This window comes from Marmota monax, unplaced genomic scaffold, assembly GCF_021218885.2.
Source record: "Marmota monax isolate L192 unplaced genomic scaffold, Marmota_monax_Labrador192_F-V1.1 WCK01_AAM20220418_F8-fsc00066, whole genome shotgun sequence".
Lineage (NCBI taxonomy): Eukaryota > Metazoa > Chordata > Mammalia > Rodentia > Sciuridae > Marmota > Marmota monax.
In genome coordinates this window covers 5,640,052-5,661,456 of record NW_026692805.1, presented here as the reverse complement: position 1 = coordinate 5,661,456, position 21,405 = coordinate 5,640,052, and the positions used below count along the sequence as shown (strand labels likewise).

The window sequence follows — 21,405 nt, the reverse complement described above, 5'->3', positions numbered from 1 at the left end:
AATTCAGATTTAACACACTTATTTATTTATAATAGATATTTTAAATTCGGCATCTTTTTTCACATATTAAAATTACTAATGGAAACAGTGGACTGAGACTGTAGCTCAGTGTTAAAGCACCAGCTCAGCATAAGCAAGGTCCTGGGTTCCAGCACCGAAAGGGAAAAATAAAAACCTTAAGGGATACAAATAACAGTTATTTGGTTTATAATTATTTGTAAAAATATATCCTTTAAATTTGCTTTAGACACAGGCAGAGTCTCAACACTTACAGCAGATAAGAGAAAATAATAGTGCTTCAATAAAAGGCCAGATGGAACTCCGAATTAAACATCTGGAATCTGAACTGTTTAAAATGAAAACTCAAGAAGATTCTAATAGAAAACAACTGGGAATATATCAGGAAATCTGTCTAGAAGGATTCCAAATTACAAAATCATTGTCAGATGAACTAAACAAGTAAGTCAAAACACAGAATCCTAGAAAATATATTAAGTTCATTTGTCTGTCTCTAAAGTATAATTTTAGTGAGACAAGTTCATGAGATTAGTAGGATGTGAAACTTAACTATACAATATAATTTGGGGAAATAATAGTAGTAAAACAACTTGCCTTTAAAATGCTAGATTGGGTAGTCTCCCACCCCCACTCATATTTTGTTTGTTTTTCTATTAATTAATTTATTTGTTTATTTTAATTAGGTCTATATGACAACAGAATGCATTTTGATTCATTATATACAACTCTCATTTCTCTGGTTGTACATAATGTAGCATCGCACCATATGTGCATTCTTACATGTACCTAGGGTAATGATTTCATCTCATTCCACCATCTTTCCTGCCCTCATACCCTCCTCCCCTTTGTGCAATCAAAGTTCCTCCATTTTCCCCATGTGCTCCCCTACCACCATTATGGATCAGCATCCACTTATCAGAGAGAACATTTGACCTTTAGTTTTTTAGGATTGACTTACTTTGTTTAGCATGATATTCTCTAACTCCTTCCGTGTACCTGCAAATACCATAATTTTATTCTCTTTTATAGCTGAGTAATATTCCATTGTGCATATATACCACAGTTTCTTCATCCATTCATCTATCAAAGGGCATCTAGGTTCCTTCCACAGTTTAGCTATTGTGAATTGAGCTGCTATGAACATTGATGTGGCTGCATTATTATAGTATACTGTTTTTAAGTCCTTTGAGTATACACCAGGGAGTGGGATAACTGGGTCAAATGATGGTTCCATTCCAAGTTTTCTCCATACTGCTTTCCAGATTGGCTGCACCAATTTTCAGTCACACCAGCAATGTGTGAGTGTGCCTTATCCCCCATATCCTCACCAACACTTATGGTTGTTTGTATTCTTAATAGCTGCCATTCTGACTGGCATGAGATGAAATCTTAGTTTTGATTTGCATTTCTCTAAATACTGTCTCCCCACCACCAGCCTTAATAGTCTTATACAGTTAACCTGATCTATTAGTCTTTCAGCTAAATATTTTTGAAGCTTTTGTAATTAAGACAGTTATAGTATCACAGATTTTCTTGTCAGTACTCCCTTAAATATAAATATTAACAAATTTAACTGTGTTCTTGAAGATTACTACTTAAACCCAAAAGGTCAAGTACTATTATAATACTGGTCCTCTGAATGCATTCTGACACTTGGTAAATTAATTTGATTGGGATATTTGGTGTTATCACTAGAGGATGCCTGCAGACAAACTGTTCTTTTTAGTTATTCTATTCTACATAAAGACATATTTATGATATAGAAAAATATTAAAACAGGGATTAGGGGATATTTAATTAGCAGTGATTTAAAAAATAATTTCTTTGTCAATATGAAAGACTATATCGAAAACAGAAATGGCTCGTCCCCCCTCTGATGCCTTGATAGCAATCAGTTAATTTCTTTAGGAGCTACCTTAGTTCTTTCTGATCACCAACTCACCTATCTCCCCTAGCATTTGATGCTCTGAATCATACCTCAGGGCCAGATGCTTAGTTTCTCCCAATTAATGGGAGAAACACCATTTCTCTTCATTTGTTTGCTTTAGAAATCTCCCTAGAAATATATGTACTTCTTTAGAAACCTATAATTGTATACAGTAGGTATGCTGTGACACATTTTCAGTGTTAATACACTGTTTAAGGGGCTAGGATTGTGGCTCAGTGGCAGAGCACTTGCCTCATACATATTAGGCACTGGGTTCCATCCTCAGCACCATATGAAAATAAATAAATAAAATGAAGGTATTGTGTCCATCTACAATTTAAAAGAAATTTAAAAAAAACACTGTTTAATGGGAAATGCTATTCATTCTTATGGCAATATTTTTTTAAATGCAAGTCATTTTGGAATCATTTAGAGAAAAGTGAAATATTAAATATTTGTCTTTTTCAATCTTCACAGGACTAATGAGAAGCTAAAGGAGGTTAATACCAAACTTCTCATAGAGAAACACTACAACAGATCTTTACAACATAGCACTCTTAGCACAAGGCCTATCTCTGATTGTCATTGTACTGGAAATCATGATTGCTTTGTATTCGACAGAAGTTTTACTCCAAGAAGAAATTTAGTGACTCCTACCTCAAACCCATGGCCTTCAAATGAAAGCATGCAGAATCCTAGGGTTAGTTATTTTATTTTTTTCCATTGCTTTTCAGATTTCTGATATAATTCTTGTTTTTAATTTGGTGAAATGCTAAGTCATTTAGTTGATTTATGCATGTTAAGTAAAGGTCACAATAATCTGTGTTAATGAAGAAAGAAAAAAATTCAAAATTTTTTCTAAAGTCCCTAGAGCTTTTATTTTTAAAGAATACTCGTGTGTTAACTTGATTTATTAAATGGAACTAAGCTAATACATTTTAATGCTCTTAAAAAGCTGTGTGTAAATTATATTTTTAGAAATCTATGAATCTATAAAATCTATGAAATCTGTAAATATTATCACTTACAACTAAAGGTATACTTTGAGATGGTTTTCTACTAAGAGGTGTTTGTTTGGCTGTGCTTAATAACACAAAGTTTTCCTATATCAAGTTTACCACCCAAATTATAAGTGAATAATATCCAAACATTTAACGATGTATGGATGTTTATAATTTAAACAAATCTGAGGTGTATACTTTTTTAAATTTATTTTTTTAAATAAACGACAACAGTGGAATGCATTACAATCCTTATTTCACATATAGAGCACAATTTTTCATATCTCTGTATATTAAAGTATGTTCATGCCAACTTATGTCACTATATATGCACACTTTTTTGCATTACAATTCTTAATACACATATATACCACAATTTTTCATATTTCTGTTTGTGTATAAGGTATGTTGGCACCAAATTCAAATCTTCATACATGTATTTTGTATAATGATGCCTATCACATTCCACCATCCTTGCTAATCCCCTTTACCCTCCCTTTCCCTCCCACCCCTCTTCCCTATCTAGAATTAATCTAACCCTCCCATGCTTTCCTTCCCTACCCCACTTTGAGTCACCCTCCTTATATCAGAGAAAACATTCAGCATTTTGGGGGGAGGGATTGACCAATTTCACTTAGCATTATCTTCTCCAATGCCATCCATTTACCTGCCATGATTTTGTTCTTTTTTAGTGCTGAGTAATATACTTTTATGAATCAAATAAACCTGTTACACTAAAAAAGATTATTTTCTGTTCCTAAGTTGAAGGGGTTTTTTTTATTTTCTTAAACAAGAATATTCCTTAATTGCTATTTTATTTATAGAACCTGTATATCATTTCTTAGAAAATGTTCATTGCTGCATGTGGTTTATTATTATTACAATAGTTTTTAAATAGTTGCATTAAGCAAATACTTGAGTTTTTAAAATTAAATTCTCTTATGTCTATTTTGCTTCACTTGAATAATTGATGGCAGTCATATCAACAACCTTTAGCAACTACCATCAGACAAATCAATTATGTTTTTCCTATCCAGAATCTCATGTAAAGCTGCACATTCCTCATCTCCTCTGGAGATGTAACTGGAACCTTCTAACCCAACCATGGGATTTCATTCATAGGAAAAGAAAGAATCCATTTCTGGAGATCAAAAAATGGTCCCAAGAATGATAAACTGTATCAATTGTAGCATTGGTTTAAAAAAATGAAAAAGTGACTGTGCGTGTTTATCTTTACTACTAAAATATCCATTTCAATCACTGCTCATTGGCTTAAAGCTTTGATTTTGCTTTTACCATCTTGATCAGTAGTTCGCCAGTGCACAGAAGGGAATCAGCTCTGTGTTACCTGAGACTTCAAACTTATTTTTTTATTTGGCTTCATTTCCTAACAAAATCACAGAAGAGTAAATCTATGGTTTCTTAAGCAGCACTGTAGATTGTAGTCAAGTAGTTTAAAATGGAATAAATTAAATGACTTTTAATATATAAAATTATAATATTCTAAGTAGCAGATATATTTTCATCATTTTGCTGCCTTAACTTTTTCTGGGAAAATGAACGAATCAGTGTCTTAAATGATTCAGAGTCATGAAATTGAATTACTTATACAAGAAGATAATGAATATTAAATGCATATGTAAATAGTTAAACCTGATCCAAATATAAGATATTCTCATTAGTTCTTACCAGAAAACTCAGGTAATATATTATTTTATAAAAGAATGATAAATTAGTGTATAAATGTAGGCATCACACAAAGGAACTATTTCTCCCACCTTAATTGAGGGAGGGAGGAGGAATATTTATTTTTTAGTATTTCTAGGTAATTTTCAGAATAGCTTCTTTTAAATTTAATCTGGTAGTTTCATGGTATACATGGTTTCCTTGTGGGGCGTTAGTTTGCCACATCATGCTATACTTTATAAAAGAAATTTAAAAAACAATCTTCTCTCAAGATCCTAAGACATGTCTTTTATAATCACTTCACAATTTCTTTTTTTTTTTTAAGAGAGAGTGAGAGAGGAGGGGGGGGGGAGGAGAGAGAGAGAGAAGTTTTTAATATTTATTTTTTAGTTATCGGCGGACACAACATCTTTGTTTTGTATGTGGTGCTGAGGCTCGAACCCGGGCTGCACGCATGCCAGGCGAGCACGCTACCGCTTGAGCCACATCCCCAGCCCACTTCACAATTTCTTGAAAGAGTACTTTTGCAATTGTAATTTACAAAATTCTTAGTGTCTTATAGAGTTTCTAGGAATTTTATTATTTCTGCTATGTTAACAATATTGCAGGACATAGTAACATATGCTCTAAATGATAGTAGAAAAGGGTGGGTTTTGGAAGATGCTTTAGAAAGCAATAGACTTTTAATGATTTTTTAGCTATGATTTAAGAAAGTACGGTGTTAAACTAGCATTAATACCAAATTCGTTTACCCATCTCTTATTTGCAAGGTTTTAACATTTCATGAAGCTCTATCTTACTAGCATTTTTTCCAAACTTTAAGGAAGATTATTATAATAAATGATTGCTGTAGTCTGAGATCTCAATTGGACTGGTTGTTGAAGCAGTTTTCTCCATGTTCATAACATTAAACATTAGTACATCTCCTACCCTTCCGTGAAATTTAGCCTTCCACCTAACAAACTGGCTTTAACCTGTATTTTTACTTTTTTCAAGCAAACTTTCTTAAATTTTTGTGTCTATATTAATAAAAGAAATGTTGGGTCATAATCCAGATGCATATTTTAAATTTTTTGCCAGGAGAGTTTTCACATGACATTATGATATTTTTGCTTTTTTCATTTTTGTATTTAAGGTTCTGTGCTGAAAAATTGATAGCATAGGACATATATTGATTTTTTAATTTTCTAAAAGTAGCAAATTCAGAGTTCATTTTAAGGAAGAATATATTAAATTTTAAAAACTGATTAAACTTTTATAAAAGGCAGTTTTTCTAAGAATCACAAAATAACTCATTATAAAATACAAGTTGAATAATTAAACTTACATTAATAACATAAAACATCACCCTTCTGAAATATAAATTATATTTTATCAGAGTAATCTAAACAGCATTGCACACATATTCTCCATTATCTGAACTTGAAATAAGTAGGAATTTTATTCATATTACTTTTATTATAATTATTAGCACATATTAATTGTACAAAACAATGGATTTCATTGCAACATTTTCATACGTGCATATATCATGCTTTGATCTTAACTGCCTTTCCTTTCCTGATCCCTTTCCCCTTCCCTAATAGTCCCTCATATGCCTTTTGTCATCTTTTTTTCTCACATATGAAATGCAGTACTTGTCTTTCTGAATCTGGCTTATTTTACTTAACACATAACAGTATGTTCCATCCATTTTCCTGAAAATGGCATGATTTTATTTTTCTTTATGTCTGAATAATACTCGTGTGTGTGTGTGTGTGTGTGTGTGTGTGTGTGTTCATGTGATTTTTTTAAAGCAATTCTCAGGTTCTAATCTCTAAAAGTTTCAAAGGCCACATTTTCTAAGTGATATATCATCCTCATAATAATGTCTCAAATTTAACTTGAACATTACAAATAGTGTTTGGCTTATTTCAGGTCTGGCAGGAGTTGCAAGAAAATATAACTAGAGAAGTAACAGAAGGTATGTTGCCAAAATTTATGAATTAAATTTAGATTAAGTAATTCATTTCTGAAGTAAACTATAGATAACAAGTGCCCTCCCTTTGATTAATAGATTCTACATTATGTACTTTTTCTTACACATATCCAATGAACTTTATTCTGTTAGTCACCTTTCTGTCACTGTGACCAAGATACCTGACAAGAAGAACTTAGGTCATTGGTTTGCTTGAGCCCTCAGAAAAAGTTCCAAATTTCTTGGCATGGAATTAAAAAATACATAAATCAACTTGATTCTTTTCAAATTATGCTGCCTTATCTCTTCCCATTTTTTCCTACTCAGCTCTAGCTTTTAGCCAAACTGGACCACTATAATTCTACAAATGTTCTTTCTCAACTCTAGCTGTTTGCATGTATTTCTTTCTTCTTTCTGATATACTTTCTCCTTATCCTTCAATACCAATTTACATATCTCTAACAAAAAGCCTATAATATTGGCACAAAACTGGTATCTAAGTGCCTTCTCTGTGTTCCAGTAGTGCTCTTTTGTATCTGTGACAGTATCTATGACTTTGTATGGAACTTGCCTGTTCATGTTTTTCACGTTATACTACACAATTGTTGAGGAGTGACTTGTATCATCTTCATCTTGTCATTCCAGTGCTTGTTAAAGTACCTTAGCATTCAGTTGTTAAATAAATGAATGAAAAATGGAAAAACCAGAAGCTCTGATACTTACCCATAATGATAATTAATTAATTCTGTGTACAACTATGAGCAAATTATATTTAGTAGTAATTTTGTACTATAACCATGCATATGTATTCTTCATTCATACAAAAATTGATCTTTTATTATAATATAAATATTTTATATAATAATATTTTATTATAATAATAAAAAGTTCTCAACTTTGTTTTACTGACTTGTGCTTAATCTTCTAGGAAGTCTGACATAGAGAATATAATTCTTTTCTTTTCTCTGCAGCTGCTGCTGAACTTGAATCTAGATCCTTTAGAGTTTCTCCACTAGGATGTACTAATAAATAAAGTCAAGATCTACTTTCAGAAGCATAAAAACATACAGAGATTTTTAAATAAAAAATATATGATATGAAAGACAAATTGTTCTTTGTTACATTGTTTATATAACATCTTAATTGCTTCCCAATAAATATGAAGTATGAAAACTTTATTGAAGGAGAAAATGTTTTTATATCATATATGTGATAAAAATTCATATAATATTTTTAACTCTTTCTTGGGTTTTGCACACTTAAACTTCCCAAATACCAGCAGCTTAAATAGTTCCCAACCAGGTTGTCGTTAATAATTTGGTGGACTTAAATCTCACCTTAATGATTTTTTTTTTTGTATCTCCCAGTTTTTATCATTATATAGAAACCTAAAAATTCAGACAGATCATGTTGACATAATGGCACTATAGCCAATGCCAATGTTTTAATATAATTATTGTAGTGCCATCTAACATTATTTTAATTTTTTAATAATTTTAAGCACTTTTCCTCATGGAAAAACATATGCCTAAAACTTTTGACCTTTGTGTTTTTTCATTTGTTTGCTTAATCATCTTTGATTTACATTTGGAAACAGTCTTAAAATTAGGAAAAATGTTCTAAGTTCTAGTGCAAAGAACTTTTCCCCTGAGTCAGCCAAGAGTAAATTGCTATATATTACCATCATCCCTTATTACCATAGAATATGTTTCATATAAATCAGAGCATTCTGCATAACTACAATACAACATTAATCGATTCCACAATTTAATTCTCAGATTCTTTTCAACTTTTGCTATTTGTCTATAATGTCCTTTTTAGCAAAATGATTTCATTCAGATCCATAGATTAATCACATTTAGTTATAGTATTTTTTAGACACTTTCAGTTTGGAACTTCCTCAGACTTTCCTTCACATTCATAACTTTGAATCTTTTAAGGCAGAATGTCCCTCTGTTGGATTTTTTCATGATGATTAAACTCAGATCATTATGTCTTTTGGCAAGAGAAAAATAAGTGATTCTGTGATTTTTGCACTGCACCTTATTGTTTGACCTATAATTTTGATTTTCCCATTACCAGTGATGATGATTGATTGCTAGAGGTCGTATCTGCTGGGGTTTTCCTCTGTAATTTTTTTTTCACTTTGTAATATTTAGTGTTTTGTGGGACATGATTTGAAATGGCGTAAATATCTCTGTTCCTCATCAAACTTTCAATTTTTTAATTTACTCTTATCAATATGAATTCATGGTTTATTTTAATCAGTGGGCAATAATTTGATAATATTTTATAAAATTATTTTTTTCTTTTGAAATGTTCTATTTTGACAATTTTGGACTTTTGGAAAATTTGTAAAAATAATACAAAGAATTCTTGAATACCATTTGCTAAATGTGAACATTTTACTGTATTTGATTAATCCCTTCTTCCTTCTCCTCTTGTCTTTCAAGGAAAATATAAATATAGATAATTAACAAAATTTTTATTTTCTATGAATTATTAGTGATGCCTCTCCATTCCTGAGTACCTGTATTTCCTGAAATCAAGGAATTATTTTCATGGCTATCATAATAATAAAATCAGGAAATTTTCTGAAATTCATTCCAAAAAAAATGGGGGTTTTTTTGTACCTGGGATTGAACTTAGGGCACTTGACCACTGAGCCACATCTCCAGCTCTATTTTGTATTTTATTTAGAGATAGGGTCTCACTGAATTGCTTAGTTCCTTGGTTTTGCTGAGGCTGGTTTTGAACTTCAGATCCTCCTGCCTCAGCCTCACATGCAGTGGGATTACAGGTATGCACCACCATGCCTGGCTTCATTTTATATATATATATATATATATATATATATATATATAGATATATATATATATATATATATAAAATATTATATTTCAGTTGCAGTAACAGTCTCCTGGTTTTATATAGTAAGAGCCATGTTGGGAAAGCCCACCCAGGAGTCAGAGAATATCTGAGGACCTCATTTAACAATAACAGGGACGCATGGAGGGATATACTGTCAATTGATTCCATTATTGGCCAATACTGACTTTGATTATTTAAGAGATCTTCCAGGTTTGTTCCTGGTAAAATTGCCATTTATCCTTTCTATTTCATAAACATCTCATGTGAAAACACTTTGGGACTCTGTAAATGTCTAATCCCTTCAGAAAATTTTACCCACTAGAATTAGCATCTCATTAACAATTCTTGCTTGAGTCAAATTATTACTACGATGGTTGCCAAGTGATGTTTTTCTTTCATTTCTTCTACACCAAAAATAAAACCAACAAAAGTGGGGAAGAAAGCATGGATTATTTTGTTATTCACATGTCCCAGATTTGACCATTAGTAGCAATTTCAAGCTGATTCCACATCTTTTTGCTCTGTCTGCATTTTTCTTTTGGGTACTTTCTTACTTTCTGAGATGACAAGGTATTCCAAGCCTATCTTAGATTTTCTCTTTTCCAGCCCTAGAATCAGCTATTTGACTTAGAAACCCTGATTCCTTTTACCCACACGTGGGTACTAGTTGTAGTAGATTACGTGCATATTGCTCCTGGGGTTGTGAATGCTCATCAGATTCCTTAGGGGAAACTATGTGAATGTAAACATAAATATATATATAAACATATATTTATGCATCAAAATATATTGAAAACTGTGTTCTTACTGATAATTCCAATCCAATCCCACATCTGGTTTTTCCCATTTCATGTCCGTTTATACTTGTTTTGATTTTATGTAGCTGTACAAACATAGGGCAAACATAGGAGCTACACGGTGATAATTCAAAACAGTGTGTAACATTCAGTGCTAGTTAACATTTTCATCTCCTCAAACTTTTATCTCCTAAATTTTTTAGTGTGAATAGTGTTTATTTTTTTCTATATTTTATTGGTGCACTATAATTATGTATAATGCTGGGATTAATTATATGCACATAGTATTACTATAATTTGGCCAATATTATTCTGTGTTATTTCTCCTTTTCCTCACCTTCTACCTTCCCCTGGTCCCTTTCCTCTGCAGATCTCTCCTTGATTTTCTTGAGATGCTGCATGGGCACGCACACAAACCACTTTCTTTTCCTTTTTTCTATATAGCTTCCACCTATAAGTTAAAACATATTAGCCTTGACATTATGAGTTTGGCTTATTTCACTTAACATAATGTTCTTAAGTTCTGTTCATTTTCCTGCAAGTGATATAATTTGATTCTTCTTCATATAAAATTCTATTGTGTACATATGTTCCACATTTTATTTATCCATTCATTCATTTATGGACACCTAGGCTGGTTTCATTGTTTGGCTACTGTGAATTGTGCTACTATAAACATTGGTATGTATCTATCAGTCAATAATGTACTGACTTTAATTCTTACAGATTATATGATCATGTACTTAGAAGAACCATAAAGCTCCACCAGAAAACTCTTAGAACTCATAAACAAATTAACAAACACCTTAAAAAGTCAACATACAAAAGTCAATAGCTTTGCTGTACACCAATAATGAACTTCTGAGAAAGAAATCAGGAAAACAATTCCTTTTACAAAAGCCTTAAAAAATACTTCGGAATAAATCTAACCAAGGAGGTAAAAGACCTTTACAATGAAAACTATAGAACATGAAAGAAAGAAATTAAAGAAGACAAAATAAGATGGAAAGACCTACCATTTGCCCTTTACATTCAATGTTATTATAGAAAGATGTTTATTAACTTCAACCATATTGATTAATTTTGAATGTCTGATTTAGTCCTATTTCTCATTTGCTTAGCTACTTTTCAAGTGAGATTTGTCCATTTCTGAGCTCTGGAATTTTTTTTCTTTTTATGTTTTTTCTTTATAGTATTTCTTTAAGTATTTTCTGTAGTGCTGGCTTAATAGTCATGAATTATTTTAGTGTCTGCTTACATTTAAAGATTTTTTTTATTTCTTATTCAATTACTGGGGTAGCTTCAATGTCTATAGCAATCTTGGTTGACAGTTATTATGTTTTCAGGGCTTGGAACACATTATTCTAAGCCCTCCCAAATTTTAGAGTTTGTGCTAAGAAATCAGAAATATTCTGGTTTGATTGTTCCTAAATGTAACCAGAGATTTTTCTCTTGAGGCTTTTAAAATTATATCCTTGTTCTGTATGTTAGGAATTTTAATTATAATGTTTCTTGGAGTGGCTCTTTTATGATCTTGCCTATTTGGGTTAATGTCTCCTATTTCTGGATGCCCATCTCCTTCTCAAAGTTTGGAAAATAACACTCTTCAATTCCAATGATCCTTAAATTTGACCAAATTATTAATGTTGTCCCAGAGTTTTTATATATTCCAGTCAAGGTTACTTATTTTCTTTTCTTTAATACTGTCTGAATGTTCAAGGCCAGCCACTTTGTCTTCCAGCTCTGAGGTTCTATCTTTAGCTTGCCCTACTACAGTAGAAATATTTTCACCTGAACATTTTATTTTATTTATTTTTGTCTTTCATTTTCAAGATTTCTGTTTGGAGCCAGGTGCAGTGGCACATGCCTATAATCCCAGCAGCTTGAGAGGCTAAGGCAGGAGGATTATGAGTTTATAGCCAGCCTCAGCAACTTAGCAAGGCCCTAAGCAACTTAGTGAGACCCTGTCTCTAAAGAAAATATTTTTTTAAAAAGGGCTCTCCATTTCCTTATTGAATTGCTCCATCATATCCTGTGCTAACTTCCTTAATGCACACTATGACATCTATAATCCTAATTATCACAAAAATAGGAATGGTGGGGTCAGCAGTTGTCAACAGCAAAAGCAATAAATAGCTATGAACTAGCTCTGGTTTTAGAGAGCAGGCATAAACCATTCTATCAACAGTACTAATAACTGCAAAAATGTGAATGATAGAGACAGAATATGAGTCAAATAGTTCTAAATAATGGTAAAAATAATGTTCATTAAAAGAAAATAAAATATGATATGAAGATAAAAGAATATGTATAATGTGAACAGAGAGAAAGCAAAAAAGGGATTGTAAGTGATGGCTAGAAAGGAAGATAAAAATTAAAAACAAAGGTAGGAGAGAGAGAGAAAGAGAGAGAGAGAGAATTTGGCTGTTAGAGATGAAAGAAAGGGGAGAATGGAAAACAAACAAAAATTTTTAAAAATAAACAAAACCCTAACCCTCAAAAGATAAGCCAAAGAAGAATAACAATCATTTTAAAATTCTAAAAATGAGAAAGTGTGTGTGTGTGTGTGTGTGTGTGTGAGAGAGAGAGAGAGAGAGAGGGGGAGAGAGAGAGGGAGAGAGAGAGAGATCACAACAAGAACACCAAAGATCACCAACAAAAGAAAAAAATTCTTACTAAAAAATTAAAGTGTTCACTGAGATGGTCAAAACTGTTGATGAGGATGGATGACTGATAGCTATTTATGCCTAACTATCCTTTCTGTTTCTTCTTGGGTCATGGGGAGAACACAAAGACTGAGGGTTGTTAACCCCTCTTTTGGTTGCTCACTGAGCTGCCAACTGGAATGGTCTAAATCTGAAAATTGGTTGAAACTGTTTTCAATTTTCCTTCTCACCAGCACAAGTTACGTTGGAATGGGAGTTACTTTAATTGGGGATTTGTCCACACAGACAAATACTATAAATACTACATTCCCAATGTATTATTGCTGCAGAGTTCTAAGTGGAGTAGCAGTTCAGGCAGCTGGGGTTTAGTTCTAATCAGGGCTTATGAACTTGGTTAGGTTGTATCAACTCTAGAAAGATTAGATCTACACACTGCTAGGGTCTGGCAGACAGTAAGGTCTGATGGGAGTCTGGATCTCAGGAGCCTCCCACAAATTCTACTCATGGAGTAGGGAAGCCAACCATTCACAGGTCTCACACACTCCACTGCCCACTTTTACAGCCTTCACAGCTAAATCCCTGAGTGTAAACATGCATGTCTGTTCAGTTTCCTGACTCTTCAGCTGATCACATAAGCCACCAGACTCAAAAAGAAAGTGAATTGTACTCCTCTCCATATCTCTGACTTGAATTTCCCTGGGTACAGTCTTCTCTGCCTGTTTCACTCACATTCTGCTGTGTACATCATAGGCCCACAGTAGGTACTTGTTGAGACAGATGGATATTTGCTGTGATCTCCCAAGCTCCTATACCAGCAAGCTTCATGGTTTCATAATGATGCCCTGCCTCAGTTCTCTATTTACCAGTTGAGAAACACAGAGCACTTTTTAAACACCTGGTTACTGTGCAATCTCTGAGTCAAGAAAGTTCAGGCTACTTTTCTGTTTAACAGGATTGTCCATGCCAAATGTGTCCATTGTGTTTCTCTCTCTATTTGTTATCCCTCTATTCTGTGGTGAACCAACACCACTGCTGGGTCTGCTATAGCAGCTATCTTAGATCTAATGTATTCTTTCTTGTTCTTTGTTCAATGCACTCAAATTTCTGAGTCTCAACTGTCATTTCAGATTCCAACTGTCCAGTATTGAATTTCAGTGATTACCTCTTTAAACCCACCTCATTGAGAAATAAGACTTCTGCTGCTTTAACCCCAAGCCACAGAGCAACTGGAAATACGGCCTTCCTCTAATTGGCCCTCTTGAATCTCTACACTTCCTTAAACTTCAAAAATTTTAATTAATATGTAATAATTACACATATTTGTGGAGTACTCTGATACATTTATACAATATGTACTGATCAAACCAAAGTAATTAACATTTCCACCTCCTTATCATTATTTTGTATGTGGAAACTTCAAGCTCCTCTCTTTTTCTTTTCTTTTTGTACTGGAGATTGTACCCAGGGGTGCTTTACACTGAACCACATCTGCAGCCCTTTGATTTATTTATTTGTTTAATACAGGACCTTGCTAAGTTGCTGAGGTTCTCACTGAGTTGTTGAGCCTGAACTTGAACTTGTGATCCTTCTATCTGAGTCTCCTGAGTTGCTGGAATTACAGTTGTTCATCACCACACCTGGCAAGCTCAACTCTTTTAATTCATATTATTTTAGTAACTCCTTCCTTTCTCTCTCTCTCTCTCTCTCTCTCTCTCTCTCTCTCTCTCTCTCTCTCTCTCTCTCTCTCTCTCTCTCCTTGCCATGCTAAAGATAAAACCCAGGGTCTTACGCGTTGGCAGGTATGTGCTTGATCACTGAGCTACATCCCTTGCCCTGTAACTCCTTTTCTCTAATAGTAATCTGGCTCCCTTTATCCTTAGTATATTCCCTTATGTGTTCAATCCCTTGTATGTAATCAGTTTCTTATCCTTGCCCCTATACAGTTTCCCTGCTTACTCCCAATTAGACTCCAACCTCCAGCACCTTTCATCAGGTTGCCTCCCACATCCTCCTTCCCAAGTGCCCTCTTTACTCCATCCTTTCTAAGCTATCCTGTGCCAGGTCACCCTCTTATTCAGATGACGGATTCCCCCTCAGATACTGAAAAACCTATATCATATGTCCTTCCCTGTGTGGGTGCCTCCTGGCCCTGTTCAGTCTGAGATGCCGTATTCTATTTCATCCTCCTTTCTGGGATATACTCAGTTGGATTCAACACTGTAAGATGACTCTCACACTTATCCTCTCATCATTTCATCCAGGAACCAACTTCTCACTCTAAGCTATCATGACTTCCTCTCTTTCTCCCCATACTTTGTCCGCATGATTTTGAACTGAAATGTTCAAGAAGAGAAAAAAGGAAAGGGCTCCATATAGCTTTGATAATTAACATATGAAACTCTCCCAAACAGGGATTTTGATTGGAATTACATCCAATGAATGATATTGGGAGAAAAATCATTTATAATATTGACTTTTCCCAAACTATAAATATTTAATAGCTTATCTCATTAGCTCTCAAAATTTAAAAATTCTCTTAGAGATCTTGCATAATTTTAAAATTTATTTTTAGTTTTTTATTCTATTTTAAATTTTATCTTTTTATAAATCTTGTTTCCTTTTTGGCATTATAAAAACTAAATTGGTACTTGGTGTTTTGATGTGAGATTTTGGATGTGGAATGTCCCCCCAAAGGCCCATGCATTAAAGGTTTGTTCCTGAGATCTGTTCTGTTAAAAGGTGGTGAAGACCTTTAAGAGACGGGGCCTGGTGGGAAGATTTAGGTCAATAGGGGTGTACTGTATAAGAAGATTGTGGTGTACCCCCCACTCTCTCCCTCTCTCTCTTTTCCTAGCCACCAAATATACCAAATAGTAAGCAGATTTTTCCACCATGAATTTCTAATCATTATATTCTTCCTCACCACAGACCCAAAAGAAACCAGGTCACAACAAAAAATCGACTGAAGTCTCCAAAACTGTGAGCCAAAACAAATCTTTCATATTTTTAAATTTCATTATCTCATATATTTTATTATGATAACAGAAATATAACTAACACAATGAACCTGAGTTTGGGCATGTTGCTAAATTTGTATTAGTTATATTTTTCTTATTTTAATATTTAATCTGAAATTTATTTTGGGTTTTTGAAATACACCCATCACCTATAAATAGTGACAGTTTTGTTTCCTTTCCAATTCCTGAAGTTTTTATTTCTTTTTCTTTCCAATGCAACAATGATGTTGAATAAAGTAGGCATAGTAGGAACCCATTGTTTGTTGAAATTGCAAAAGAAAATAATATTGTCCAATAAATAGGTAGATTGCCCCTATACAGTTTCCCTGCTTACTCACAGTTAGACTCCAACTTCCAACACCCTTCAACAGGTTGCCTCCTTTCCTATGTTAATATATGAATATTCTTCTAGTGAAACTCTACATCATGTGTAACCACAAGACTGGGATCCTAATTAGAATAAGATACTTTTCATGCTTGTATAAATATATCAAAATAGATTTATCTGTTATGTATAACACAAAACAAATAAAAATTTAAAAATTTGACTCAATAAGATTTATCATATCAATTAGAAACAGAATGGTGTAGGAACTGGGATTTACTTTTCATATTTCCAAGCTATTAGAATTTAAAATATTCTTTTTCTTTTTTCCTCTAAAGTTTGCAGTGGAAGCATCCCTCAGGCATCAAGAAGAACTGAGGAGTTCTTCCCATTCAGTATTTTTACAGCTTTTTAGTTCTAACTTTCTTATTGTACTGCTGCTCTGGTATTCAAAGGCAGCACTAAGTGTGGGCACCATCTAATGATTTGGCTTCTACTTACTCCCATGAGCTGGTGTTTTTGCTTCTTAGTTACAATGCCTGCTGACATTCCCTACCTAACAACTGTGTCTGTGAAACTGACTCAAGGAAGATTCACAAATCCCCACCAATCCCCACAACTATGTCAGCTAGAGAAACACCTTCAGCTAGTTCCTGAAATAAAACTGCTTTGATGAAGTGTGCCTCTAGTGGCTAAGTAGGAGAAATCCATCTGCCACTACTCCAAAGAGATGGTGTTCCCTCAGGTTTAGGAAGTTATAGGCTCTGGAAAACACCTCTCTGCCAAATCCTTTATTCTATATATGCTGTATACCTCCAATTCTTTTATTTTTTACAATAGTTCCATAAAAACTAATAACCCTATAACAGAGTGTCTTTTCTGCCCATGTTAGTCATCTTTCCATTACTTGTAACTAAATACCTGAGATAACCAACTTAAATGGAAGAAAGACTTATTTTGGCTCATGGTTTCAGGGGTTTCACTCCCTGGTAACTTGATCCTGTTGCTTTGGGCCTGTGGTGTCACGTTACATTATTGAGAGAGTACATGGCAGAGGAGGACTGTTCACTGAATGGCAGTTGAGAAGCAAAGAGAGATAAAGGGACTGGAATCCCAAATTCCTCTTCAAGGGTATGCCTCCAATGACCTAACTTTCTTCTACTTTCCCCTTTCTCCAAAATATTTCGCCACTTCCCATAGCACCACCAATTGAGAATCAAGACTTTTGGTGGGGTCATTTCATATCTGAACTGTAATACTCATTTTGCCTAGAAAATCTGACTTAATTTTTTCATCCATTTTTATTACACATAATATGTTTCTCTGTAGCCTGTTGAGCATATAATTCATGCTTCTATTAATGACTAATTATAAGAGCAAGGTTTCAATGTTTAAGTATAGAATCATGTAATTGGCAAACAGAGATAGTTTGAGCTGTTCTTATTCATATCCCTTTAATTTCTTTCTATTGCCTAATTGCTATGGTTAGAGTTTCAAAGACTGTTAAATAGAAGTGATGAAAAAGGGCACCCCTGTCTTGTTCCAGTTTTTAGAGGGAATGCTTTTAGTTTTTCTCAATTTGGAAAGGTGTTGGCCTTGGTTTTTTCATATGTAACTTTTACAATGTTGAAGTATGTTGCTGTTATCTCTAGTTTTTCTAGTGTTTTAAACATTAAATTGGTGCTGTATTTTCTCAAATTCCTTTTCTGTATTTATTGAGATAATCATATGTAAGCCTATTGATGTGGGGAATTACATTTATTTACTATCATATGTTGAATCAACCTTGCACCACTGGGGTGAAACCATCTTGATCATGGTGCACGCTACTTTTTAATGAGTTTTTTATGTGATTTGCCAGTATTTTATTAAAAATTTTTGCATTATGTTCATCAAGGATAGTGGTATAAAGTTTTCTTTCCTTGAGGTATCTTTTCATGTTTTGGTATCAGCAGTAGGCAACGACCTTCTGTGTTTCTTCTAATGAAATTTGGCTTTATTTGATATGAGAATGGAAACTCCTGGGTTTTTTTTTCTGTTTTGTTTTTATGAGATCCATGTGAGTAACATGTTTTTTCCCATCCTTTCACCTTTAGTCTATGGATGTCTTTGATATAAAATGAGTCTCTTGAAGACACCATATTGTTGGGTCTTGCTTTTTCTTATTTATTTATTTATGTACCAGGGATTGAACTCAGGGACACTCAAGCCACATCCCCAGCCCTATTTTGTATTTTATTTAGAGACAGGGTCTCACTGACTTGCTTAGTGCCTCACTGTTGCGGAGGCTGGCTTTGAACTCACAGTCCTGCTGCCTCAGCCTCCCAAACCACTGGGATTACAGGCATGTGCCACTGCACCTGGCTGGGTCTTGTTTTTGAATCCAGTCTGCCAGCCTTGATTGATGAGATTAAGCCATTTACATTCAATGTTATTATTGAGACATAATTTTTATGCCCTGACATTTTGATTTTATTTCCAGTTTTTAATTTGTATTAATTTCTCCTGTGATTGACTATTCTTCTAGTGTAGTTTCTCCCTCTTCTGGTTTTCATTTTTATTTTTTATTTCTTCTTCATGAAATATTTTTTTGAATATGATTTGTAGGGCAAGCCCTCTAGCTGTGAATTCTTTTAACCTTTGTTTATCATGAAAGATTGTTATTTCATCTTCAATTCTGAAGCTTGATTTTTCTGGATATAGTATTCTTGGTTGGCATCCATTTTCTTTCAGAGCTTGGTATATATTATTCCAAGATCTTCTAGCTTTTAGGATCTGGGTTGAGAAATCAGCTGAGATCCAGACTGATTTCCCTCTAACTGTGATCCATTGTTTTTCTCTAGCAGCTTTTAAAATTATATCCTCATTCTGTATGTTAGGCATTTTCATAATAATGTGCCTTGATTTGGATCTGTTGTAATTTTGTGTATTTGGCATCCTATATGCATCCTATATTTGATTTTCTATTTCATTGTTAAGTTTGAGGAGATTTTCTAATATTATTTTATTGAGAAGATTTGCATTTCTTGGGTTTGTATCTCTGTGCATTCATCTATCCCAATAAATCTTAAATTTGGTATTTGCATATTATCTTATATTTCTTGAAAATTTTGATCCTGATCTCTGAACATGTTTTTTCCCATGGTCAACTTTATTTTCAAGATCATTCATTTTGTATTTGTTTCCTGAAACCCTCTCTTCCAAGTGTCTATTGGTAATTCTCTCCACTGAAATTTTATTTTGATTCATTGATTCCTTCATTTTGAGGATTTATTTTTTATTTTGTTTAGAAACTCTCTTTACTGAAGTGATCTTTCACTTCCTGTATTTTTCTCTCTGTTTTCACTCCTTACATCATCTTGTACCTCACAGATCAATTGAACTATGAACTTTCTAAATTTCTTCTCTGACATTTCCTCCACTGTGGTGTCAATGGGTTGTTACTGAGGTATTGTGGTTTGTTTGGGATAGTTTGTTCCCTTGCTTTTACATATGGTTTGTGTGTCTCCCCATCTACCAGTATGAAGCTGAGGCAGTAGAGTTTGACCCTTTGAACTTATAATGTCCCTAAAGGTTTCTAGAACTTCATAGTTGATGGGGAGAAAAATAACAACAACCAGTGCAAACAACATAGAGCATTAAATTAAATACTTAGTTTCTATCAAGACAAATACTTAGTTTCTATCAAGATATCTACAACATTAATTGGCACAATAAACAGAAATGATATAATAAGCCATCCCCAAGAGTAAGTTTGCAAAAGGATTTGCAATTTCAAAAGGTGAACAGAGAGAATGAAGTAAAGATGTGTGATGTGATGATTATGAGGGAGGAGTAGAGAAAATAGAAATAAAAAATTAAAGAAAAAGTAGAAGAGAACAATAGAATTTGTTAGCAAAAGAAAAGAGAGAAAGAGAATCAAGAGAAATAGACAAGTGAAAAACACTACAAAACAAAACCAAAATATACTAATCAAAACCCTTAGCCCTCTCTGATTTCTCCATACCAAGACATGTCATGGTGCCACATGAAATGAGGTTTCTCTTAGTCCCCCTTCCTACTTTGCCCATGGTGGATCATCTCTGGCAGTCACTGGTGGTGGCAGTGGGTTTTCTTCTTTTATTTCATTATATCTAAATTTCTGAGTCCCTAAGCTGTCCTAAGAGTCCAGTATTAAACCCCAGTAAAATCCCTCTTTCACCCACTTCACCAAGAAGCTGTTTATCCTCTCTTTCTTGGTCTCACACCATGGTGCAGCTTGGAAAGCAACCTCCTTTACTTCATCATCTTCATCCTTTTCATTGAGTAAAATTTGACTTCTTATGAGAAGTTTGTCTCAACTAGTTTGTTTTTATTGTAATATAATTCATATAACATAAAGCACACTGTTTAAAAGTGTATAAAAATCAGTAATTTTGTTTTATTAACTATTTGTACAACTATCACTACTATCTAATTCTAGAATATTTCCACCATTTCAAAAATAAAACCTGTACCTATTAGCAGTCAGCCCCAATTCTCCCCTTCTCCTATCTGCTGGCAAATACTAATCTACTTCTTGTCTCTATGGATTTGCCTATACTGGAACTTTTATGTATTAAAAGATTTAAACAATATGTAGGCTTTCCTAACTGGCTTGTCTCACTTAACATAATGTTTCAATATGAATGTTTTCATTCATATTGTAGCACATAGCAATACTCATTCCTTATTATAACTGAATAATATTGTGGATACACTACACTTTGTTTACTCAGTTGTCAGTTGATGAGCATCAGATTACTTCCACATTTTGGCTATTGTGCATATTCTGCTGCGATTAGTAATGTATAATCCTAGTTGACTTGGGGGGGGGGGGGGTCATAATTATAGACCTCAAACATCATGAATTGTCCAGCAATCTTGTAAAGTTGAAACCTATATCTTTTTAGTTGCTTCTGAGTTCCTATTATGACCTTTGATGACAATAAGTACTGATTATAGAACATAAATATATTTGGGATAAATGTACCAGGAATTTGGGATTGTTTGTTTTCTGAAATATGCAGGTATGGAAAACAGTGATGTGTAATTTTTGTGTGCTCTATTAATGCTTTGGATCCTTAAAAAAATGAGTCTTGTGAATGACTTAGCAGAGAGG

At 33.5% G+C, this 21,405-nt stretch overlaps 1 protein-coding gene across 1 annotated transcript in view; it reads left to right on the top strand.

The window, feature by feature from the left end:
* Positions 1-265: 265 nt before the first annotated feature.
* LOC124095186 (ankyrin repeat domain-containing protein 26-like) overlaps positions 266-21,405 on the top strand; it is a 43,796-nt gene continuing 22,656 nt past the window's right edge. Inside the window, exons 1-3 of the mRNA XM_046448355.1 lie at positions 266-459; positions 2,423-2,645; positions 6,550-6,595. Coding sequence (XP_046304311.1) covers positions 314-459; positions 2,423-2,645; positions 6,550-6,595 — 415 coding nt within the window. The 5' untranslated portion in view covers positions 266-313. The remainder of the gene's footprint in view (positions 460-2,422; positions 2,646-6,549; positions 6,596-21,405) is intronic.